The following is a 26,728-nucleotide window of genomic DNA, read 5'->3' as shown; positions in this document are numbered from 1 at the left end:
TGTTGTGTGGTGCTGTCGGGTTACAGGGCGAGGACTCAGGGCTCAGAAAGGGACCGAGCAGAACCTCCAGACCAGACCAGAACCTCCAGCCTCTCGGTGTTGTGTTGGTGCTGTCGGGTTACAGGGTGACGACCAGAACTCGCTCTCGGAAACCACCATGGGGACTTTCACACTGATGATTGTTGCGCTGGCGTTCAGCTCAGCTGCCTCGGCCTCCAGTGAGTTTACACACGTCTAGAATTAATTATTACATTGTTATGTTTGTCAAAACTCTGTTTGATGGCTGTAGACGTTTCTCTGTTTTCTGTATTGGTTAGAGAATAATGTGTTTAGATTCAGCTTCATTTTGTGGCTCTAAATCGTGAACTGAATGAACTTTTATTGTCACAAAGATGTGGATGGAATTAGTATTTATCTTTTTTGTCAACATTATTTGTAGTTTTCGTTTGAAAGCGACCGAGGGGTAGAGAGAGACAGAGAGAAGTTCTAAGATGACGTACATTTATAGATACTAAAAGGAGCAGGTGTAATATGTACTTCGTGAGGTTAAAAGTCTGTCTTTACACTTAAACAATAACTGGCATATCTTCTGCAAGAGATTAGTTTTAAGGACGAATCATAAATCAGCACGTTGCTACCTGATCTCAATGGCCTTCTCGTTTGATTGAGTTGCATTTCCTTTATTTATCTACGATTTCACTCTGATTTAGTGCTGATAATAAACCCAGTGATGAATCCATAACCCTGTAATCACACACTACATTAATTCACAATACACTAATTCATTCATGGCAAATCAAGTCCCTTAAAAAGTCACTCCACACATCATCATATCGCCTCTTATTATTATTATTTATTATATATCATCGTCCAAAACCGAAATTCTAAATGAGCAGATCTACAAGCTCAAAATGTGTGGCTTCGCGGCGCGTTTTGAACTTGCAGTCGCAGATGATCAAGCAGGACATGAATTTACTAAATACCAAAAAGTTAAATTATGGACATTTAGAGCTTTCTGCTCTAATGACAGCAACGATATGTGTTAGTCTTTATGGTTTAGTGACTGAAGAGAAGAATGGAAACCCTCCAACCCAACACACACACACACACACACACACACACACACACACACACACACACACACACACACACACACACACACACACACACACACACACACACACACTTCAGTGGATGAGCTGCTTCAGGCTGACCGGGTCGCCCCAATGTCTGAGAGCCCTCGCTCTCGTGTGTGTGTGTGTGTGTGTGTGTGTGTGTGTGTGTGTGTGTGTGTGTGTGTGTGTGTGTGTGACTGTGTGTGTGTGTGTGTGTGTGTGACTGTGTGTGTGTGTGTGTGTGTGTGTGTGTGTGTGTGTGTGTGTGTGTGTGTGTGTGTGTGTGTGTGTGTGTGTGTGTGTGACTGTGTGTGTGTGTGTGTGTGTGTGTGTGTGTGTGTGTGTGTGTGTGTGTGTGTGTGTGTGTGTGTGTGTGTGTGTGTGTGTGTGTGGAGGATTACGGATGCATGCGCTCAGCTGATGATCACATGAAAGGGATTGAGGGAGATTGGAGGGGCCGTGTGACCACCCCCCCCCCCCCTCCTCCCCCCAAGGCCCCCCAAGGGGAAAATATGCTCTGCTTTCATCTACAACTCACGCTAAAAACCTGTTTTCAACACTTTCCATTATTTATTTGGCGTTTTAGCCTCTCGGACCCTCTCGGTCTGTCTGTCTGTCTGTCTGTCTGTCTGTGTGTCTGTCCCGCTGTTACTGTATATGTGGACCTGGCCCCTTTTGTGCCCATATATGGAGCTGAGTGATTGCTGATGCAACACACTCCATATTTGGACGTATAGCGGGACAGACAGACAGACAGACAGACAGACAGACAGACAGACAGACAGACAGACAGACAGACACAGACAGACAGACAGACAGACAGACAGACATGATCTGCTAGGTCTCATAGTAAGTGCTCACTGTGTTCGCAATGATGTTGGTACCATTATTATATTTTTGAACAATAACGCCATCACACGACTAGCACTCTCGATATCAAATGACACTGACCATCCTCTGTATCGTTTCTTTAACCGTTATGCCATCTGGACAAAGATACAGAACCTTGCCATGGAAAAAGGTCCGTTTCAGTAGGAGTTTTGTCCCCTCAGCCATCGCGGCATTAAACAAACTGCCCCGCCGATAGGATGGTTCTGTACACAGCTTGTGGGGACCTCATGTTTTGTTTTTTTGTACTGTCTTGGTGTTATGTGCTCTGTGTTGTTTTTGATGTGGGTGTTGAACTGTTGAACAGATTGTGAAGACAAATATCCTTCGGGACAATAAAGATTATTATTATTATTATTATTAGGAGAGATAACATGATGTTGGTACCATTAGGAGAAATAACATGATGTTGGTACCATTAGGAGAGATAACATGGTGTTGGTACCATTAGGAGAGATAACATGGTGTTGGTACCATTAGGAGAGACAACATGATGTTGGTACCATTAGGAGAGATAACATGATGTTGGTACCATTAGGAGAGATAAACGTTGATCAGAATAACAATTCTTGCTGTTGAATTCATACATTGGGAGGTGAAGGTTCATTCATTCATTCATACATTGGGAGGTGAAGGTTCATTCATTCATTCATACATTGGGAGGTGAAGGTTCATTCATTCATACATTGGTAGGTGAAGGTTCATTCATTCATTCATACATTGGGAGGTGAAGGTTCATTCATTCATTCATACATTGGGAGGTGAAGGTTCATTCATTCATTCATACATTGGTAGGTGAAGGTTCATTCATTCATACATTGGGAGGTGAAGGTTCATTCATTCATTCATACATTGGGAGGTGAAGGTTCATTCATTCATTCATACATTGGTAGGTGAAGGTTCATTCATTCATACATTGGGAGGTGAAGGTTCATTCATTCATTCATTCATTGTGAGGTGAAGGTTCATTCATTCATTGGGAGGTGAAGGTTCATTCATTCATACATTGGGAGGTGAAGGTTCATTCATTCATTCATTGGGAGGTGAAGGTTCATTCATTCATTCATTGGGAGGTGAAGGTTCATTCATTCATACATTGGGAGGTGAAGGTTCATTCATTCATTCATTGGGAGGTGAAGGTTCATTCATTCATTCATTGGGAGGTGAAGGTTCATTCATTCATTCATTGGGAGGTGAAGGTTCATTCATTCATACATTGGGAGGTGAAGGTTCATTCATTCATACATTGGGAGGTGAAGGTTCATTCATTCATTCATTGGGAGGTGAAGGTTCATTCATTCATACATTGGGAGGTGAAGGTTCATTCATTCATTCATTGGGAGGTGAAGGTTCATTCATTCATTCATTGGGAGGTGAAGGTTCATTCATTCATTGGGAGGTGAAGGTTCATTCATTCATTCATTGGGAGGTGAAGGTTCATTCATTCATTCATTGGGAGGTGAAGGTTCATTCATTCATTCATTGGGAGGTGAAGGTTCATTCATTCATTCATTGGGAGGTCCTCGACATTAAATAGTTTGAGCATCACTGATCGTACTCCGGTCGAAACGGGTCATAGAGCGTCGCAGTCCTGCCCCCCTTTTCATGACCACGACAGGCCTTTTCATGACCACGACAGGCCTTTTCATGACCACGACAGGCCTTTTCATGACCACGACAGGCCCAGGAAATTATTCATTTCAAAAAGTATTTATTTAAAGACCTGTAAGCCTCGAACAAAGACAACTCGGATGGTGACAAATCATGACAATAAACACAATGTTTTGGGCAGATCAAATAATTAGTAAGAAGAAAAACAAAACAAAATGTGTTGAACCCTGCATTTTTCCCCCTTCTTTCTAATATTTTTTTCGGCCCAAACCATTGTTTGTTTTCATGATGTGTCACAACAAGAGTTTGTCTTTGTCCGCAGCGGAAACGTCTTTAAATAAATAGTTTTTGAAAAGTCTAAGATGGGAAAATGAACGGGGATATTGTCTATTATTCATACATTCGTGAATCCACTTGCTGACCGGCTGTTAGTATTGGGCAATTCTTTACAGGGGTTTCTTGTGACCCATTTAGGACTGACGTCGAAATAAATAAATAAAAGTTTTCTAAATCATGACAATTTTCTGAAAGATTTGAGGCACATTTTTAACGATTTTTCAAAAATAGCAGACCCACAAGTTCATAGCGTGCCACTCGGTGGCGCGCTATGAGCTTGTATAGATCTGCTTATTTTTCAATAGCTAAATTATAACAATGTTTAAAACACCAAAAGGGGTTCCCGAGGCAAAATGGGTTAACATCCTATGGCAGGAAAAAATGTCAAACTTTCCTTGTGCTTTAAGTAGCATGTGACGATTGTGAACGTGTCAAACTAGGGGGTTTTCATCATTCTGAATCCATTTCAAGCATTAGTTTTGCACAGAATACACTCCTTGGGCTAAAAGCAGCCATAGCCACTTGCCCAAATGTTGCCCAAGATGTGCTGACGTTGGGCGTTTTGCAGATATCATTCATGATATCAATACCTTTATGAATAGTAATCAATGCCTCTTGTTCCTCCCCCAGAGCCCAGAGTTCAGTTCACACGCTACCGCTCATGGAACTCACGGCTGTATCCGGTGTGGCGGGACGGAGACGCACGCTTCAGAAACTGCTGGAATGGTGAGTCTGAGACTCTGTTAAAGATGGACATTTAGTTTATAAACTGTTTGAATGGTGAGTCTGTTAAAGATGGACATTTAGTTTATAAACTGTTTGAATGGTGAGTCTGTTAAAGATGGACATTTAGTTTATAAACTGTTTGAATGGTGAGTCTGTTAAAGATGGACATTTAGTTTATAAACTGTTTGAATGGTGAGTCTGTTAAAGATGGACATTTAGTTTATAAACTGTTTGAATGGTGAGTCTGTTAAAGATGGACATTTAGTTTATAAACTGTTTGAATGGTGAGTCTGTTAAAGATGGACATTTAGTTTATAAACTGTTTGAATGGTGAGTCTGTTAAAGATGGACATTTAGTTTATAAACTGTTTGAATGGTGAGTCTGTTAAAGATGGACATTTAGTTTATAAACTGTTTGAATGGTGAGTCTGTTAAAGATGGACATTTAGTTTATAAACTGTTTGAATGGTGAGTCTGTTAAAGATGGACATTTAGTTTATAAACTGTTTGAATGGTGAGTCTGTTAAAGATGGACATTTAGTTTATAAACTGTTTGAATGGTGAGTCTGTTAAAGATGGACATTTAGTTTATAAACTGTTTGAATGGTGAGTCTGTTAAAGATGGACATTTAGTTTATAAACTGTTTGAATGGTGAGTCTGTTAAAGATGGACATTTAGTTTATAAACTGTTTGAATGGTGAGTCTGTTAAAGATGGACATTTAGTTTATAAACTGTTTGAATGGTGAGTCTGTTAAAGATGGACATTTAGTTTATAAACTGTTTGAATGGTGAGTCTGTTAAAGATGGACATTTAGTTTATAAACTGTTTGAATGGTGAGTCTGTTGAAGATGGACATTTAGTTTATAAACTGTTTGAATGGTGAGTCTGTTAAAGATGGACATTTAGTTTATAAACTGTTTGAATGGTGAGTCTGTTAAAGATGGACATTTAGTTTATAAACTGTTTGAATGGTGAGTCTGTTAAAGATGGACATTTAGTTTATAAACTGTTTGAATGGTGAGTCTGTTAAAGATGGACATTTAGTTTATAAACTGTTTGAATGGTGAGTCTGTTAAAGATGGACATTTAGTTTATAAACTGTTTGAATGGTGAGTCTGTTAAAGATGGACATTTAGTTTATAAACTGTTTGAATGGTGAGTCTGTTAAAGATGGACATTTAGTTTATAAACTGTTTGAATGGTGAGTCTGTTAAAGATGGACATTTAGTTTATAAACTGTTTGAATGGTGAGTCTGTTAAAGATGGACATTTAGTTTATAAACTGTTTGAATGGTGAGTCTGTTAAAGATGGACATTTAGTTTATAAACTGTTTGAATGGTGAGTCTGTTGAAGATGGACATTTAGTTTATAAACTGTTTGAATGGTGAGTCTGTTAAAGATGGACATTTAGTTTATAAACTGTTTGAATGGTGAGTCTGTTAAAGATGGACATTTAGTTTATAAACTGTTTGAATGGTGAGTCTGTTAAAGATGGACATTTAGTTTATAAACTGTTTGAATGGTGAGTCTGTTAAAGATGGACATTTAGTTTATAAACTGTTTGAATGGTGAGTCTGTTAAAGATGGACATTTAGTTTATAAACTGTTTGAATGGTGAGTCTGTTAAAGATGGACATTTAGTTTATAAACTGTTTGAATGGTGAGTCTGTTAAAGATGGACATTTAGTTTATAAACTGTTTGAATGGTGAGTCTGTTAAAGATGGACATTTAGTTTATAAACTGTTTGAATGGTGAGTCTGTTAAAGATGGACATTTAGTTTATAAACTGTTTGAATGGTGAGTCTGTTGAAGATGGACATTTAGTTTATAAACTGTTTGAATGGTGAGTCTGTTAAAGATGGACATTTAGTTTATAAACTGTTTGAATGGTGAGTCTGTTAAAGATGGACATTTAGTTTATAAACTGTTTGAATGGTGAGTCTGTTAAAGATGGACATTTAGTTTATAAACTGTTTGAATGGTGAGTCTGTTAAAGATGGACATTTAGTTTATAAACTGTTTGAATGGTGAGTCTGTTAAAGATGGACATTTAGTTTATAAACTGTTTGAATGGTGAGTCTGTTAAAGATGGACATTTAGTTTATAAACTGTTTGAATGGTGAGTCTGTTAAAGATGGACATTTAGTTTATAAACTGTTTGAATGGTGAGTCTGTTAAAGATGGACATTTAGTTTATAAACTGTTTGAATGGTGAGTCTGTTAAAGATGGACATTTAGTTTATAAACTGTTTGAATGGTGAGTCTGAGACTCTGTTAAAGATGGACATTTAGTTTATAAACTGTTTGAATGGTGAGTCTGAGACTCTGTTAAAGATGGACATTTAGTTTATAAACTGCTGGAATGGGGAGTCTGTTAAAGATGGACATTTAGTTTATAAACTGCTGGAATGGGGAGTCTGTTAAAGATGGACATTTAGTTTATAAACTGTTTGAATGGTGAGTCTGAGAGTCTGTTAAAGATGGACATTTAGTTTATAAACTGTTTGAATGGTGAGTCTGTTAAAGATGGACATTTAGTTTATAAACTGCTGGAATGGTGAGTCTGAGAGTCTCAACCATAAGACTCTGTTAAAGATGGACATTTAGTTTATAAACTGTTTGAATGGTGAGTCTGTTAAAGATGGACATTTAGTTTATAAACTGTTTGAATGGTGAGTCTGTTAAAGATGGACATTTAGTTTATAAACTGTTTGAATGGTGAGTCTGTTAAAGATGGACATTTAGTTTATAAACTGTTTGAATGGTGAGTCTGTTAAAGATGGACATTTAGTTTATAAACTGTTGGAATGGTGAGTCTGTTAAAGATGGACATTTAGTTTATAAACTGTTTGAATGGTGAGTCTGTTAAAGATGGACATTTAGTTTATAAACTGTTTGAATGGTGAGTCTGTTAAAGATGGACATTTAGTTTATAAACTGTTTGAATGGTGAGTCTGTTAAAGATGTACATTTAGTTTATAAACTGTTTGAATGGTGAGTCTGTTAAAGATGGACATTTAGTTTATAAACTGTTTGAATGGTGAGTCTGTTAAAGATGGACATTTAGTTTATAAACTGTTTGAATGGTGAGTCTGTTAAAGATGTACATTTAGTTTATAAACTGTTTGAATGGTGAGTCTGTTAAAGATGGACATTTAGTTTATAAACAGTTTGAATGGTGAGTCTGTTAAAGATGGACATTTAGTTTATAAACTGTTTGAATGGTGAGTCTGTTAAAGATGGACATTTAGTTTATAAACTGTTTGAATGGTGAGTCTGTTAAAGATGGACATTTAGTTTATAAACTGTTTGAATGGTGAGTCTGTTAAAGATGGACATTTAGTTTATAAACTGTTTGAATGGTGAGTCTGTTAAAGATGGACATTTAGTTTATAAACTGTTTGAATGGTGAGTCTGTTAAAGATGGACATTTAGTTTATAAACTGTTTGAATGGTGAGTCTGTTAAAGATGGACATTTAGTTTATAAACTGTTTGAATGGTGAGTCTGTTAAAGATGGACATTTAGTTTATAAACTGTTTGAATGGTGAGTCTGTTAAAGATGGACATTTAGTTTATAAACTGTTTGAATGGTGAGTCTGTTAAAGATGGACATTTAGTTTATAAACTGTTTGAATGGTGAGTCTGTTAAAGATGGACATTTAGTTTATAAACTGTTTGAATGGTGAGTCTGTTAAAGATGGACATTTAGTTTATAAACTGTTTGAATGGTGAGTCTGTTAAAGATGGACATTTAGTTTATAAACTGTTTGAATGGTGAGTCTCAACCATAAGACTCTGTTAAAGATGGACATTTAGTTTATAAACTGTTTGAATGGTGAGTCTGTTAAAGATGGACATTTAGTTTATAAACTGTTTGAATGGTGAGTCTGTTAAAGATGGACATTTAGTTTATAAACTGTTTGAATGGTGAGTCTGTTAAAGATGGACATTTAGTTTATAAACTGTTTGAATGGTGAGTCTGTTAAAGATGGACATTTAGTTTATAAACTGTTTGAATGGTGAGTCTGTTAAAGATGGACATTTAGTTTATAAACTGTTTGAATGGTGAGTCTGTTAAAGATGGACATTTAGTTTATAAACTGTTTGAATGGTGAGTCTGTTAAAGATGGACATTTAGTTTATAAACTGTTTGAATGGTGAGTCTGTTAAAGATGGACATTTAGTTTATAAACTGCTGGAATGGTGAGTCTGTTAAAGATGGACATTTAGTTTATAAACTGTTTGAATGGTGAGTCTGTTAAAGATGGACATTTAGTTTATAAACTGCTGGAATGGTGAGTCTGTTAAAGATGGACATTTAGTTTATAAACTGTTTGAATGGTGAGTCTGTTAAAGATGGACATTTAGTTTATAAACTGCTGGAATGGTGAGTCTGAGAGTCTCAACCATAAGACTCTGTTAAAGATGGACATTTAGTTTATAAACTGTTTGAATGGTGAGTCTGTTAAAGATGGACATTTAGTTTATAAACTGTTTGAATGGTGAGTCTGTTAAAGATGGACATTTAGTTTATAAACTGTTTGAATGGTGAGTCTGTTAAAGATGGACATTTCGTTTATAAACTGTTTGAATGGTGAGTCTGTTAAAGATGGACATTTCGTTTATAAACTGTTTGAATGGTGAGTCTGTTAAAGATGGACATTTAGTTTATAAACTGTTTGAATGGTGAGTCTGTTAAAGATGGACATTTAGTTTATAAACTGTTTGAATGGTGAGTCTGTTAAAGATGGACATTTAGTTTATAAACTGTTTGAATGGTGAGTCTGTTAAAGATGGACATTTAGTTTATAAACTGTTTGAATGGTGAGTCTGTCAAAGATGGACATTTAGTTTATAAACTGTTTGAATGGTGAGTCTGTTAAAGATGGACATTTAGTTTATAAACTGTTTGAATGGTGAGTCTGTTAAAGCTGAACATTTAGTTTATAAACTGTTTGAATGGTGAGTCTGTTAAAGATGGACATTTAGTTTATAAACTGTTTGAATGGTGAGTCTGTTAAAGATGGACATTTAGTTTATAAACTGTTTGAATGGTGAGTCTGTTAAAGATGGACATTTAGTTTATAAACTGTTTGAATGGTGAGTCTGTTAAAGATGGACATTTAGTTTATAAACTGTTTGAATGGTGAGTCTGTTAAAGATGGACATTTAGTTTATAAACTGTTTGAATGGTGAGTCTGTTAAAGATGGACATTTAGTTTATAAACTGTTTGAATGGTGAGTCTGTTAAAGATGGACATTTAGTTTATAAACTGTTGGAATGGTGAGTCTGAGAGTCTCAACCATAAGACTCTGTTAAAGATGGACATTTAGTTTATAAACTGTTTGAATGGTGAGTCTGTTAAAGATGGACATTTAGTTTATAAACTGTTTGAATGGTGAGTCTGTTAAAGATGGACATTTAGTTTATAAACTGTTTGAATGGTGAGTCTGTTAAAGATGGACATTTAGTTTATAAACTGTTTGAATGGTGAGTCTCAACCATAAGAGCCTCTTAAAGCTGAACATTTAGGCTTAACATAGTTGACACTCACACAGTATCTGATCTTACAGTCAGGGTGTCCTATCCTGACTCCGCCAGCAGGTGTCAGCAGTGAGTTAAGGTTAATCAAAATAGTTCCAGCTGTTTCACCCATGATTTGAACCCGTGTGTTTCTACCAAATGAACCAAAAGGTTTTCTATTGGGCTTATAGGAGCTTCAGGCAGGGCTACTTGTTACCCAAGTCCACTGCAGATGTACTTGTTATATTGATATTGTGTTAACATAATACCACACACACACTGGTTGAAATAACATTAATTTAATTCATTGTATTTGTGTTGTCATATAATGTGTGTGTGTGTGTGTGTGTGTGTGTGTGTCTGTATCTGTGTGTGTGTGTGTGTGTGTGTGTGTGTGTGTGTGTGTGTGTGTGTGTGTGTCTGTGTCTGTGTCTGTGTCTGTGTCTGTGTGTCTCTGTGTGTGTGTGTGTGTGTGTCCACTAGGGGGCGAGCTCTCCTTCGACATCAGGAACGACGCCCCCACCATCACCGGAGCCAAAGCGAGCTTCAACATCGACCTCCGTTTCCCCCAGAACCAGACGGTCCTTCCTGATGGTCAGGTGGTCTGGGCCCGGAACGCTACTGTCAACGGTGAGATATACAGGTGGTCTGGGCCCGGAACGCTACCCTCAACGGTGAGATATACAGGTGGTCTGGTTCAGGAACGCTACCCTCAACGGTGAGATATACAGGTGGTCTGGTTCAGGAACGCTACCCTCAACGGTGAGATATACAGGTGGTCTGGTTCAGGAACGCTACCCTCAACGGTGAGATATACAGGTGGTCTGGGTCCAGGAAGGGGGGTTAGGGTTAGGGTAACCCTAACAGTGGTCGTAACATTCAGTTGAACAGTGGTCGTAACATTCAGTTGAACAGTTGTCGTAACATTCAGTCGATCGTGTTGTTCCAGGAACCGAGTACCGTGAGGGCCAGGCCGTGTACCCGGACCTCCCCGCTGACGGGACGCAGCTGTTCCCCGATGGGACCCCCCTGAACGTCCTCCCCAACCCCAGGAAACCCTCCTATGTCTACGTGTGGAAGGCATGGGGTAAGCATGTTATAATCATCACTAATGTCTGTATACGTGTGGAAGGCATGGGGTAAACATGTTATAATTATCAACTAATGTCTGTATACGTGTGGAAGGCATGGGGTAAACATGTTATAATTATCACTAATGTCTGTATACGTCTGGAAGGCATGTTATAATTATCACTAATGTCTGTATACGTCTGGAAGGCATGGAGTAAACATGTTATAATTATCGCCCTGCTATGTTTATTAATCCGTTTAATCAAAGGTTATGGTATCTAAATTATTGTGTCAATAATAACTATACGTACAGAACCGAATGCCTGTCACCGGATTATAAGCTACGAACCAATACCGTATTCATTGTTGTTTAAGTATAAATGCTTTTAATCGATGCTTTGATGAAGAAAAAGGGAAAGAAAAGAGAAACCTGATGAAAACGGAGTGATGAAAAGAACTGCTCCACTAACACCACCAATTCATAATTAGTTACATCTGATCATTTGCTTGATTAGAGAAACCCTTTATATATCACCCATTCTTGAGATAAGGGACAAAACCTTTTTCAAACTGGATTTTTTTTTTTTTTAAGATACATTCAAATCAAATAGATGTATTTGTAGACACAGGTCTCAACTACCAATCTTGAGAAGGAACAGGTTTTTCGCATAACATTTCTTTCTAAAATGGGACATTTATGCACTTAATACCTGATTCATGTCAACTCCGTCAGACACACTAAAATCCCTTTTAATTGAATTTTATCATTTCAACAATAATATAAAGTCCTCAGTTATCTTATAATGGCTTTCAGTAATCAAGTTAAGTAATACAAATCTTTTAATATTATTTTGTTCCAATATCACACTATTATGAAATATCCAATTTCTCAAAACCGTCATTTCAACCTTTATTTTCAATATTATAACATGAAAACCATGTAAAAAAAAAAAAAATCATCATTACGTATCATTTCAGTTGGTGTTTCAATACATAAGCACAAAAGATTTGACAGCAAATTTTCTATTTCTTTGGAAATTAACAAAAACATCACGGGACGAACGTCTGACGGAGTTGACGAACATCTGACGGAGTTGACAAGTTTAACTGATTTAGGTTCTAGACCACCTAGGATCTTGATTCTGGTGACTAATCCCACATTTTCAAGGATGAGGAATACAGTGGTACTATTTAGATTTGCCCTGTGAACATGGCAGCCATTTTTCAAAATGGCCGCCAACTTTCTGTTATTTCCCAATAACTCAAGTTCTACACCACCTAGGATCTTGATTCTGGTGACTAATCATACATTTTCAAGGATGTGGGATACATTTGTACTATTTAGATTTATCCTGTGACCATGGATGGTAGACATTTTCAAAAATGGTGGACCTGCTATTATTTTACCAATTTACTCAGGGAATATTATCAGAATAATATAAAATCTGTGAATACATTTCTTACCAAGAATTTTCTTCACCAATGTTTGTAAAGGTGTCTACTAACATATCCCACATTGGTTTCTATTTGACCACCCTAGGGGCATGTTTGACAGCTGCTGAAAGTTGGGTACCATCAACAACCAATATAAGGCTAAATGTTCTAAATTTCATTATGCTTTAAGTAGCATGTGGCATGTCAAACTAGGGGCTTTTCATGATTCTGGATCCATTCCAAGCATTAGTTTTGCACAAAAAACACTACGTTGGCTAAAAACGGCCATAGCCATCATCACAGATGTGATGAGGTCAGCACATGTCGGCACATTTGGGCAAGTGGCTATGGCCAAACTAGGGGGTCTATGGCCAAACTAGGGGTCAAACTCCTTGGGCTAAATTCGGTGAGGTGAACAGTGAGCAGTGAACAGTGAGGGAAAGACTGAAGACAGAAGATTTGGCTTCAGGACCATCAGGCAGGATGTGCAGACACTGAAGGCATCAGTGTCTTTCTCTGTGTCCCCAGCATGTCAACCAAAGCAATGTTACCAAATCAAAGGAGCCTTCACCTCATGTCACCTGGGGCTGGGTGAGCAATCGTATCCTGTATCTAAACTCACAACTAAATACAGACACTTGGCCAGACTGCCGTTTGAAAGGGTCAAACCCCTCATCCTGATTGGGGAAGACCACCCCACCTAATCACACCAACCGAAGAAGTGAGGTTGGGGCCTCCAGGTGGGCCAGCAGCCATCTGCACAAGACTGGGCTGGACCCTGCAGGAAAGAAATCTCCAGCCAAGACAATGTAAGTTGACTATAACAGAGCCCCAGAACACAGAGCTCAGGAGAAGGATGGAGAAACACTGGCAGGAGGCCACCAAGATACAATGCCCCAGAGACCCAGAGTGTGCCACCACTGGCAGTAAGGAGATCAACTGCTGCAGCAAAGATGTCATGAAAGGCAAGTCTCCACCAAAAAAAACCCTGAACCTAATCGGGGTGTCAAGAGACCAAAGTTTCTCCCCCACAGTTCCCTGCAGTGGCCAGTGAAGTCAAACTGTGCATCTGTACCTGAAAGGGGCAAGTCAAAGGCCAGAAAGTCCACCTCCTTTTAATGTCCTGTCAGTAGAAACTCAACCTGCACCTGAAATAAGCCCTTACCTCTCCCAGAGAAAGTTCATCCTTGAAAATGTAATGATTAGTCGCCAGAATCAAGATCCTTGGTGGTCTAAAACTTGAGTTATTGGTAAAATAACAGCAGGTTGGTGGTCATTTTGAAAAACAATGGCTGCCATGGTCACAGGACAAATCTAAATATTACCAATGTACCCCACATCCTTGAAAATGTATGATTAGTCACCAGAATCAAGATCCTAGGTGGTGTAGAACTTTAGTTATTGTAAAATAACAGCAGGTGGCGGCCATTTTGAAAAATGGCTGCCATGGTCACAGGGAAAGTCTAAATTGTACCACTGTATCCCTCATCCTTGAAAATGAGGTCTTAGTCACCAGAATCAAGATCCTAGGTGGTGTAGAACTTGAGTTATTGTAAAATAACATCAGGTGGCGGCTCTTTTGTAATATGGCTGCCATGGTCACCACGAGACAAATCTGTGATGGCCCCATAGCCAAAAATGTTCCTTAAGGCATGCTCTAACTGTGTGCCAAATTAGAATACTGCCCATTATTCAAAAACAATAATTTTATTGTTTTAGGAACACTTTTGTCAACTCCGTCAGATACACGTCAACTCCGTCAGACACAAAATCTGACGGAGTTGACGTCTGACGGAGTTGACAAAATGGCATTTGTTTTCATCTTAACCCTCTTTAGTACAATGTAGCCATTTTGTTTTTGCTTAATTTTGTTAGCTAAACCTAACCCCTAAACTAAAATAATAAACATTATTTTGGAATTCTTAACAAAGATCATAATAATGTCCTGACGGAGTTGACATGTAAAAGCTGTGACCACATTGTTATCAACATTGTTTGTTTAAAATATCAAACAATTGAATGCTTGTCAGACCAGGTACTCCACTGTTGCAACAAATATAAATGGGACTTGGAAAAGGAGTCTTCAGGCTAAATCTGTCGACAATATTTTCTGATTAATTTAAGACTTTTAAAAAAACCTGACGGAGTTGACGGAGACGTGGGACGAACATTTGATATGAGATATTTAATAGAAAATATAAATTAAAATTAACTGTGTATATTATTTGCTATGTTGTTGACAATCTACTTTAATTTAGTATGTATATTTATGTGATTGTGACAGTATTAGACACTTTTTTGGCAGTTTGAAATTGTGGCCACTTGCTGGGGACAGGCTAAATACAGGCCTTTTTGAGTACAGGGCCTGCTTTTAACTAATTCAGATGGAATATGAAAACAATTATAATGAAATTAAGGGCATAATAATACACAACTGTATTACACTTAACTTTGCAAGTGCTTTTATTTTTATGAATTAATTTATTTTTTACATAAAATAAGGCTCTTATGTGTGGGACATGTTTTTTCCACTTTTGTCCCTCATCTCAAGAATGAGTGATATATATAAGTAATACATCTCTCTCTCTCTCATATTAACCCATTTTTGGTGTTAGCATTATGTTATGCTTTAGCTATTGAAAAATAGCAGATCTACAAGCTCGTAGCGCGCCACCGAGTGGCGCGCTATGAGCTTGTAGGTCTGCTATTTTTGAAAAAATCGAAGAGCGACTGACATTTTTAGAATCTGATCTCAGGTCAGAATGGTTTAATATACGGTAACTTGGGACGATGTTGTTTTGCATGGTCTCTGTCCAATAATAAACATAATAAAGTAATGAACATAAAATGCTTGTTCCTCATTGGGCAGGGCGCTACTGGCAGGTGGCGGACGGCCCCTCCTCCTCGCTGTCCATTGGCACAGACAACGTCCCCCTGGGCTCCTACAGCATGGAGGTGGTGATCTACCACATGCGCTCCGAGACCCGCTTCATCCCGCTGGGCTACGCCTCCACCGTGTTCACTATCACAGGTAGCTCCGCCTCCACCGTGTTCACTATCACAGGTAGCCCCGCCTCCACCGTGTTCACTATCACAGGTAGCCCCGCCTCCACCGTGTTCACTATCACAGGTAGCCCCGCCTCCACCGTGTTCACTATCACAGGTAGCCCCGCCTCCACCGTGTTCACTATCACAGGTAGCTCCGCCTCCACCGTGTTCACTATCACAGGTAGCCCCGCCTCCACCGTGTTCACTGTCACAGGTAGCTCCGCCTCCACCGTGTTCACTATCACAGGTAGCCCCGCCTCCACCGTGTTCACTATCACAGGTAGCTCCGCCTCCACCGTGTTCACTATCACAGGTAGCCCCGCCTCCACCGTGTTCACTATGATATGATATGATATGATATAGTACTTTATTGTCAGTTCACACTGAAATTTGTCTTGCGACACAGCAGCCAAGTATGCCAGAACATATACAAAACACAAAGAACAAGACAATTTACATACATAAAGACATGAGCAATATCCACCGCTTAGATTACCCTGTGGCTACTACATCTCCTGATTAAGCCTCAAGGTCGACTGGTAGACAAAGGACCTCTTTAGTCTGACCTTATTGTATGCTGGTACACCATATCTCCTTCCTGAGGGTAGCAACCTATATTCTCTATACAACACATGCTTAGTATTAGAGGTGATATTCCTTGCTACCCTTAGAATGCTGTTATCATACGTGGATGTATAAAGTTTCTGAAGTTGTTGTCCAACAATCTTTGAACAAATGTTCAGTTGTTGCAGCAGTTGTGACTTTAGGGCTGCAGACAGACATCCATACCAGGTGGTACTACAGTACTGAAGAACACTCATAATAACAGACGTGAAAAACAAAAGAAGAATCCGTCTACTAGCACCGAAGGATCTTAGACGGCGAAGGAAGTAGATTCTTTGCTATCACAGGTAGCCCCGCCTCCACCGTGTTCACTGTCACAGGTAGCCCCGCCTCCACCGTGTTCACTATCACAGGTAGCTCCGCCTCCACCGTGTTCACTATCACAGGTAGCTCCGCCTCCACAGTATTCACTACGGGAACACATCTGTTACTTTGATCAGGTTCATGCCCATTGATTGGTTGTTAGACCGTCGTGTGTCAAGTCAACCTCTGCCCATTGATTGGTTAGACCGTAGTGTGTCAAGTCAACCTCTGCCCATTGATTGGTTAGACCGTAGTCGTAGTGTGTCAAGTCAACCTCTGCCCATTGATTGGCTGACACTGGCCTGGTGTCACTTGGCCAGTCGGCAGGCCTGGCGAGACTAGCCGCGATATTTACAGCAAACATGAAACATTATAGTTTGATAACTATGTCCGTCTCCTCCGTCTCGTCCAAAACAGACCAGATCCCGTTCACCATCTCGCTCGCCCAGGTGAACGACGTGAACGGGAACGACCAGAGCTTCATCCAGAACCGCGCGGTGGCGTTCAGCGTCAACGTCCACGACCCCAGCCAGTACCTGGGAGACTCAGACCTCACCTTCAACTGGGACTTTGGGGACACCAGCGGCACGCTGATCTCCAGGGAACGCACCGTCACTCACACCTACACCGCCCTGGGAGCCTTCAGGCCGCAGGTGGTGCTCATGGCCAGCATCCCCAGCACCTGTGGAACCCCCACGGCTGGTAAGGACCTTTCATTACCTTAAATAAACCCCACGGCTGGTAAGGACCTTTCATTACCTTAAATAAACCCTGTGGAACCCCCACGGCTGGTAAGGACCTTTCATTACCTTAAATAAACCCTGTGGAATCCCCACGGCTGGTAAGGACCTTTCATTACCTTAGGTATATTCAGTGATTTCACTTAATTCAAATATCTATTATTTTTTTGTTTTGTTGTGATAATCCTCTCTACTATAGAGTGTGCTGACCATATAAGGAGTTCCTCCCTGTCCCCAGTTAACCCCTGGGGGTCAAAAAACCTTAGGTTTCGTTTTTGGCTCTCTATCCTGATTGGATGAAAGGCTTAGGTCCCAGCCAAAAACGAAACCTAAGGTTTTTTGAGTGAAATCACTGAATATACCTTTAAATAAACCCTGTGAAAAACCCCACGGCTGGTAAGAGCACACACTGGACCTTTCATTTTCACCTTAAAGTAGTTATAAGCAATAATATGTCAAAATCGTAATGAATTAAATTAAATGTATTCAGAAAGAAAATCCTTTTACATACCGTGTGCATGATGCAAATGCAAAATACTATGAAAATACTAAGTATTTTGCATCAAAACTATTCATATGCGGTAGTTGATGCCTCGTTCTCAAAGGGCGACACCTTTATTCGCAGTGTGGAAGCTTAGACAGGTCGACCTTCATACGAATGATATCAACGATTATGTGGCTTTATTGGCAAGTCATATTTGTGTGACTGTACTGTGCTGTGCTGTGCTGTGCTGTGCTGTACTGTACTGTACTGTGCTGTACTGTACTGTACTGTACTGTACTGTACTGTGCTGTACTGTACTGTACTGTACTGTGCTGTACTGTACTGTACTGTGCTGTACTGTACTGTACTGTACTGTGCTGTACTGTACTGTACTGTACTGTACTGTACTGTACTGTGCTGTACTGTGCTGTGCTGTACTGTACTGTACTGTACTGTGCTGTGCTGTACTGTACTGTACTGTACTGTACTGTACTGTGCTGTGCTGTGCTGTGCTGTACTGTACTGTACTGCGCTGTACTGTACTGTACTGTACTGTACTGTACTGTACTGTACTGTACTGTACTGTACTGTACTGTAAACTGCACATGTCATTTAAAAGATATAAGAAACATGTTAGAAGTTTACTCCTACTGTACTTTCCTTCAGTAATACCGGTAGTGTCGTCTCCTGTTCCTACTGTGGTTGTACCTACAACTACAACTACAACAACAACAACTACTACTCCTACTACTAGTACACCCACTAGTAGTCCATCTCCTCTTCCAACTACTACTCCTACTAGTATCTCATCTCCTGTGGTTGTGACCAGCACCCCTACGACTAGTAGCTGTGGAAACACCACTGCTGGTGAGAGCTTTCATCAGACCGGGCGTGGCGCGGGGCATGCATGACCAATAAACCAGCTGACAGACCGGGCGTGGCGCATGGCGTGGTGCGTGCATGACCAATAAACCAGCTGACAGACCGGGCGTGGCGCGGGGCGTGCATGACCAATAAACCAGCTGATGGCGACGCGAAACACTCACTTCCCTTTGTTATCAAAGCCATCCACATAGTAGTCGATGCCTCGTTCGCAAAGCAAAGGTCGAGGCCTTTATTATTTGCGGCGCGGAAGCTAAGAAAGGTCGACCTCGATCCGAATAATAACGATTCATTAGCCTGCGTTGCTTTTATGGAGATGTCTGTGTGTGTTCTTCTGTGTGACTCATGATGGACGACAGTTCAAAGATATTATGAGAATGAATCACACGGAAAACAAAACAACCAGCCTGATGTGTGAGGAGTGGACATTTACACTGTTCCACATATTGAACTGATAACGTTGTTCATTTACACTGTTCCACATATTGAACTGATAACGTTGTTCATTTACACTGTTCCACATATTGAACTGATAACGTTGTTCATTTACACTGTTCCACATATTGAACTGATAACGTTGTTCATTTACACTGTTCCACATATTGAACTGATAACGTTGTTCATTTACACTGTCCCACATATTGAACTGATAACGTTGTTCATTTACACTGTCCCACATATTGAACTGATAACGTTGTTCATTTACACTGTCCCACATATTGAACTGATAACGTTGTTCATTTACACTGTTCCACATATTGAACTGATAACGTTGTTCATTTACACTGTTCCACATATTGAACTGATAACGTTGTTCTTTTACACTGTCCCACATATTGAACTGATAACGTTGTTCATTTACACTGTTCCACATATTGAACTGATAACGTTGTTCATTTACACTGTCCCACATATTGAACTGATAACGTTGTTCATACACTGTCCCACATATTGAACTGATAACGTTGTTCATTTACACTGTCCCACATATTGAACTGATAACGTTGTTCATACACTGTCCCACATATTGAACTGATAACGTTGTTCATTTACACTGTCCCACATATTGAACTGATAACGTTGTTCATACACTGTCCCACATATTGAACTGATAACGTTGTTCATTTACACTGTCCCACATATTGAACTGATAACGTTGTTCATTTACACTGTTCCACATATTGAACTGATAACGTTGTTCATTTACACTGTTCCACATATTGAACTGATAACGTTGTTCATTTACACTGTCCCACATATTGAACTGATAACGTTGTTCATTTACACTGTCCCACATATTGAACTGATAACGTTGTTCATTTACACTGTCCCACATATTGAACTGATAACGTTGTTCATTTACACTGTTCCACATATTGAACTGATAACGTTGTTCATTTACACTGTCCCACATATTGAACTGATAACGTTGTTCATTTACACTGTTCCACATATTGAACTGATAACGTTGTTCATTTACACTGTCCCACATATTGAACTGATAACGTTGTTCATTTACACTGTCCCACATATTGAACTGATAACGTTGTTCATTTACACTGTTCCACATATTGAACTGATAACGTTGTTCATTTACACTGTCCCACATATTGAACTGATAACGTTGTTCATTTACACTGTTCCACATATTGAACTGATAACGTTGTTCATACACTGTTCCACATATTGAACTGATAACGTTGTTCATACACTGTCCCACATATTGAACTGATAACGTTGTTCATACACTGTCCCACATATTGAACTGATAACGTTGTTCATTTACACTGTCCCACATATTGAACTGATAACGTTGTTCATACACTGTTCCACATATTGAACTGATAACGTTGTTCATTTACACTGTTCCACATATTGAACTGATAACGTTGTTCATTTACACTGTTCCACATATTGAACTGATAACGTTGTTAATTTACACTGTTCCACATATTGAACTGATAACGTTGTTCATTTACACTGTTCCACATATTGAACTGATAACGTTGTTCATTTACACTGTTCCACATATTGAACTGATAACGTTGTTCATTTACACTGTCCCACATATTGAACTGATAACGTTGTTCATTTACACTGTCCCACATATTGAACTGATAACGTTGTTCATACACTGTCCCACATATTGAACTGATAACGTTGTTCATTTACACTGTCCCACATATTGAACTGATAACGTTGTTCATACACTGTCCCACATATTGAACTGATAACGTTGTTCATTTACACTGTCCCACATATTGAACTGATAACGTTGTTCATTTACACTGTTCCACATATTGAACTGATAACGTTGTTCATACACTGTCCCACATATTGAACTGATAACGTTGATCATACACTGCAGATGTAATTTAACCCATTTAGGCCTGAGCAAAGATTTTAGTTAAAAACGTTCGCTCTGAAAGAATATTATATTCAAACATTTGCTCCACATTTTTACAATTTTTCCAAAATAGCAGACCCTACAAGCTCGTAGCGCGCCACTCGGTGGCGCGCTACGAGCTTGTAGATCTGCTATTTTTCAATAGCTAAATTATAACATAATTTTCTCGCCCCAAAATGGGTTAAAAAAAGGATAATAATGAATAAATATCATAGAAGTTGAGTCCTCTACTGTCTCCTGTTCCTGTTCCTCCAGTGGTCCCTGTGGAGTCGTCTCCCGTCCCCACCGTGGTCGTCGTGGCCGCCACCACTGAGGACGGAGGAGACGCCATCGCTCTGGACGTTCCCGCTGCCTCCGAGGCCACTCAGGCGGTCATGGAGGCGGAGCCTGGCGCTGCCGAGGAGGGCGTGGAGGAGGCAGCGGTGGAGGTGGCCCCTGTGGCCCCCGTGGCCCCCACAGCAGCAGCAGCAGCAGGAGGAGAGGTAGAGGTGGTCCCTGCTGCTGAAGACCCGGCCGTGGCAGAAGTCGACACTGCCGCTGACGACACGATCGACGCAGCCGCGGCCGTTCCCGTGGTACCCGCAGCCGAGGAGCCCACCGCCACAGGTATGTACTGACACACGTGTTCCACACCCCCCACAGGGAGGGCAGTGCCCGGTGTCGTTCCACCCCCCCCCCACCACAGGGAGGGCAGTGCCCGGTGTCGTTCCACACCCCCACAGGGAGGGCAGTGCCCGGTGTCGTTCCACACCCCCCACAGGGAGGGCAGTGCCCAGTGTCGTTCCACACCCCCACAGGGAGGGCAGTGCCCGGTGTCGTTCCACACCCCCCACAGGGAGGGCAGTGCCCAGTGTCGTTCCACACCCCCACAGGGAGGGCAGTGCCCGGTGTCGTTCCACACCCCCACAGGGAGGGCAGTGCCCGGTGTCGTTCCACACCCCCCACAGGGAGGGCAGTGCCCAGTGTCGTTCCACACCCCCACAGGGAGGGCAGTGCCCGGTGTCGTTCCACAGCCCCACAGGGAGGGCAGTGCCCGGTGTCGTTCCACACCCCACCACAGGGAGGGCAGTGCCCGGTGTCGTTCCACAGCCCCACAGGGAGGGCAGTGCCCGGTGTCGTTCCACACCCCCACAGGGAGGGCAGTGCCCGGTGTCGTTCCACAGCCCCACAGGGAGGGCAGTGCCCGGTGTCGTTCCACACCCCCACAGGGAGGGCAGTGCCCGGTGTCGTTCCACACCCCCCACAGGGAGGGCAGTGCCCGGTGTCGTTCCACACCCCCACAGGGAGGGCAGTGCCCGGTGTCGTTCCACACCCCCACACAGGGAGGGAGGGCAGTGCCCGGTGTCGTTCCACACCCCCCCACAGGGAGGGAGGGCAGTGCCCGGTGTCGTTCCACACACCCCCACAGGGAGGGAGGGCAGTGCCCGGTGTCGTTCCACACCCCCCCACAGGGAGGGAGGGCAGTGCCCGGTGTCGGCACCGGTCTAGTTCATCATAATGTTCCACATCAAAATTTGAGTGACAATAATAATCGTATTATTCAAGCAAAGAGTCCTGGTCATTGATGACATTCCTGGTGTCAGTAAACCTAAATACTTCTTAGTTGCAGGAGAAACCGCAGAGGTTGAGACGGCAGTCGCGGTGCCAGCGGTCGATGCCGCCGTCGTAGAGCCAGAGGAGACCGCCGCGCTCCCTGAAGGAGAAGAAGAGGTGGTCCCTGAAGGAGAAGAGGTGGTCCCTGAAGGAGAAGAGGTGGTCCCTGAAGGAGAAGAGGTGGTCCCTGAAGGAGAAGAGGTGGTTCCCGAGGCCGCTGCCACCGTCGCTGCTGCAACAGAAGTAGCGCTGCAGGCAGAGGAGACTGAGGCTGCTGTTGAGGTGGAGGTTCCTGCTGTTGAGGTGGAGGTTCCTGCTGTTGAGGTGGAGGTTCCTGCTGTTGAAGCTGCTGTTGAGGTGGAGGTTCCTGCTGTTGAGGCTGCTGTTGAGGTGGAGGTTCCTGCTGTTGAGGCTGCTGTTGAGGTGGAGGTTCCTGCTGTTGAAGCAACAGAAGTGGTACCCGCGGCTGCTGATAATGCCATCGTTGTTCCCGCTGCCACCGAGACCCCCGTGGTCCCAGAGGAGACCCCCGTGGTCCCAGAGGAGACCCCCGTGGTCCCAGAGGAGACCCCCGTGGTCCCAGAGGAGACCCCCGTGGTCCCAGAGGAGACCCCCGTGGTCCCAGAGGAGACCCCCGTGGTCCCTGCAGAGGAGACCCCCGTGGTCCCTGCAGAGGAGGAGGAGCCGGCCGCTGACGCAGAGGCTGAAATATTGAACGAAGTGGCGGCCGTAGAAGGTTTGTGTAAGGATTCATACTGTATGTAGATAACGTGTCTGTCAACCCTAACCTGCTGTGTATATCAGTGGTTATCAACCCTCAGGGGTCTTTCTGGGGGGTCCTCAACCCTCAGGGGTCCTTCTGGGGGTTCCAGGAGGTCCTCAGTTATGAATGACTGATAGTTAGGAGGACTCAAATATGGAGCCGTAACTCTGAGAGTGTACACGTCACGTGGAACCACGTTGGCTCCGTTTGTACCTCTCAGAGTAAACGTAACGCCGTCTGGGAAAAGGCACGGTGGAGATTATAGGGTCCCAGCGATTAACAAGGCATCACATGGGGTCTGTAAGTAAGGAAGTAATCCTGGCAGAGCCATATGGCCCTTAAAATTATTTTACTTGTCTATAAAGCTCTCAATGGTCTCGCACCTTCCTACCTACATGACTGCCTGCCTAAATATGTCCCAAACCGCCCCCTAAGGTCTTCCACTGCTGGCCTGCTCGCTTTGCCTAAAAAAATGGCATACTAAAAAATACGGGGAAGCAGCTTTTTGCTTCTACGGGCCGACGGCATGTAACAAACTCCCACTGTATCTTCGACAGGCAGCCTCTGTAGACATTTTTAAAGCACAACTCAATTCTACACTCACACCCACTTCTACACCCTTGCTTTTAATTGATCTTTATTATATTGTTATTCATGTCCTCACTGTATTGCATTACTGCTTGTTTTTTAATGTCGTTGCCTTGCTTTTCTTGAGCTTGAGCTGCATTTCATGTCATGAAAGGTGCTATACAAATAAAGGAGCCTATCTCCTGTTTCTGTAGCCATGAGGCTATGAAGAGCCTGTCTCTTTCTGTGCTGCTCTGTGTTGCTCTGTGCTGCTCTGTGTTGCTCTGTGAAATCTTCAAATCTTTGACAACATGGATGACCCACAATGTTATTATCATTATGTCTCTGTTGTCCAGAACAAGCCGTGGTCACAGCGGCTCCGGTGGAGGCCGAGGCAGAGGCAGCAGAGATGGATCCAGCTCAGGTTCCTCTCATCGTGGCCAAGAGGCAGGCTCCAGAGCTGACGTCTGACTGCATGGTGTTCCGCTACGGCTCCCTGGCCACCTCTGTGGACATCATCCGTGAGTAATATACTGTATATACAACACACGCATAGTATTAGTTTCATTAATATTATATATACCGCTCTGCATACCGTAGTTTAATTATATAGATATTATACATACGGTTCTATCGTAACTAGGGATGCACCGAAAGGGAAGTTCTTGGCCGAAACCGAATACCGAATATAAGAAACAGTTGGCCGAAAACCGAATACCGAATATCCGAATATATTTAATATTATATATATTTTTGCCTACCATTGCTGTCATTGCCGTACCTTAAAGTTACCTGATTTATGGTTATGGCAAAACTTAACTTATAATAATAATAATCACTGTTATGGGTCCATAAAACATTTATTCAGCTCTTTTGAATGCATTAATTGCATATACACTATTCGGTGATTTTCTGCCTATTCAGGCCGAAACCGAATAGGCCAAAAATGCTTTTTTAGCCATTTTCTGCCGAATATTTTCTGCGGCCGAATATTCGGTGCATCACGTAAGATCTGTGGACATCATCGTGAGTAATAATCTATACTGTATACGCATAGTTTCATTACATAGATATTCCACTGTCAGGTTCTTACAGCTTACGTTTGATGTAATTGATGTATTACCATGTGTTGTTCTGGCTTACTGTAAATCACTCTGGATTAAGAGTGTCTGATAAATGACTACATTGTAACAATAACAGGATATTATAGTTATAGATATTAATATGGTTCTCTCGCCACCTCTGCGTGGAGATCATCAGGATATTATTATTATTAGTTTTGGTACATCTAGAACTGCACATGATAATCATTATCATGCTTTCATAACAGGAGAACCGATTAGAGTTTCCACCACTTAAAACTATTTTTTTCCCCAAAATGTTTTCGTAGAAAATAGCCGATTTTCAAGCTCACCATACCCTGCACAGCATGACACGTTGTCAGCTTGTAGATCAGCTATTTTTGACAAGACCGTTCGCCTATATTTCCAACAAATGTTCGCCTTTCCAATCCCAGCGTGCCTTGCGGTATTCCGTATGGGGTCATGTGGTTGATGTCTCCTCTCTTCTCATTGGTCCACAGAGGGCATCGAGAGCGTGGAGATCGTCCAGGTGGCCAACGTGGTGTCGTTTACCACGACGCTGGAGCAGAACGCTGTGGACCTCACCATCTCCTGTCAGGGAAGGTAGGTCTCCTACAGAGCAGAACACTGTGGACCTCACCATCTCCTGTCAGGGAAGGTAGGTCTCCTACAGAGCAGAACGCTGTGGACCTCCCTTGAAGTGAAATGCCTAAATTTTAATGTCAGTTTCCATTCAGCCTGCCATGTTAACCCTTTCCTCCCAGCCTCCCCAGCACGGTGTGCACGGTGGTCTAAATGTTAACCCTTTCCTCCCAGCCTCCCCAGCACCGTGTGCACGGTGGTCTCGGACGCCGACTGCGTGGTCCCCATGGAGACGGTGTGCAGCGAGGCCGCGCCCTCTCCAGACTGCCAGCTCATCCTTCGCCAGTTCTTCAACGACTCGGGAGTTTTCTGCGTCAACGTCTCCCTGACCAACGACGTCAGCCTGGCGGTGGCGAGCGCCAGGGTCAGCGTCACCATGGGTGAGTGACATGATGTCATCATGATGTCATCATGATGTCATCACTGTTAGGGTCAGCGTCACCATGGGTGAGTGACATGATGTCATCATGATGTCATCACTGTTAGGGTCAGCGTCACCATGGGTGAGTGACATGATGTCATCATGATGTCATCACTGTTAGGGTCAGCGTCACCATGGGTGAGTGACATGATGTCATCATGATGTCATCACTGTTAGGGTCAGCGTCACCATGGGTGAGTGACATGATGTCATCATGATGTCGAGATCACAAGTTTTTACGGTTTTCATTAACCACTTTAGCATTAAATCACTGGGTACATGTTGAGCAACCAAAGTATCAAACGATACATTTCAGAAGAACAAAACCAGGAGAACAAAGGAGACCTGGAGATGAGGGGGGGGGGGGGGGGGGCAGGCCACCACCCCCTGTAGGGACGTCGAAGCTGTTCCCCCCTAACTTACAACCAATGAACTAACTAATAACCAAAAGTATGACTGC

At 42.0% G+C, this 26,728-nt stretch overlaps 1 protein-coding gene across 3 annotated transcripts in view; it reads left to right on the top strand.

The window, feature by feature from the left end:
- Positions 1–26,728, top strand: part of LOC308335662 (melanocyte protein PMEL-like) — a 29,805-nt gene continuing 3,077 nt past the window's right edge. For 2 of the 3 annotated variants that reach the window (XM_080792776.1, XM_080792777.1), the window contains exons 1-12: positions 1–218; positions 4,581–4,676; positions 10,691–10,806; positions 10,851–10,881; positions 11,157–11,294; positions 15,582–15,743; positions 17,105–17,389; positions 21,456–21,806; positions 22,804–23,529; positions 24,480–24,644; positions 25,706–25,808; positions 26,022–26,227. In XM_080792776.1, the coding sequence (XP_080648902.1) occupies positions 158–218; positions 4,581–4,676; positions 10,691–10,806; positions 10,851–10,881; positions 11,157–11,294; positions 15,582–15,743; positions 17,105–17,389; positions 21,456–21,806; positions 22,804–23,529; positions 24,480–24,644; positions 25,706–25,808; positions 26,022–26,227 (2,440 nt within the window). In that variant the 5' untranslated portion in view covers positions 1–157. The other variant, XM_080792778.1, reaches the window with a different exon arrangement.

This window comes from Protomyctophum bolini, assembly GCF_963924005.1.
Source record: "Protomyctophum bolini genome assembly, chromosome: 20".
Taxonomy (NCBI): Eukaryota; Metazoa; Chordata; class Actinopteri; order Myctophiformes; family Myctophidae; genus Protomyctophum; species Protomyctophum bolini.
This window is presented reverse-complemented; position numbering and strand designations above follow the sequence as displayed.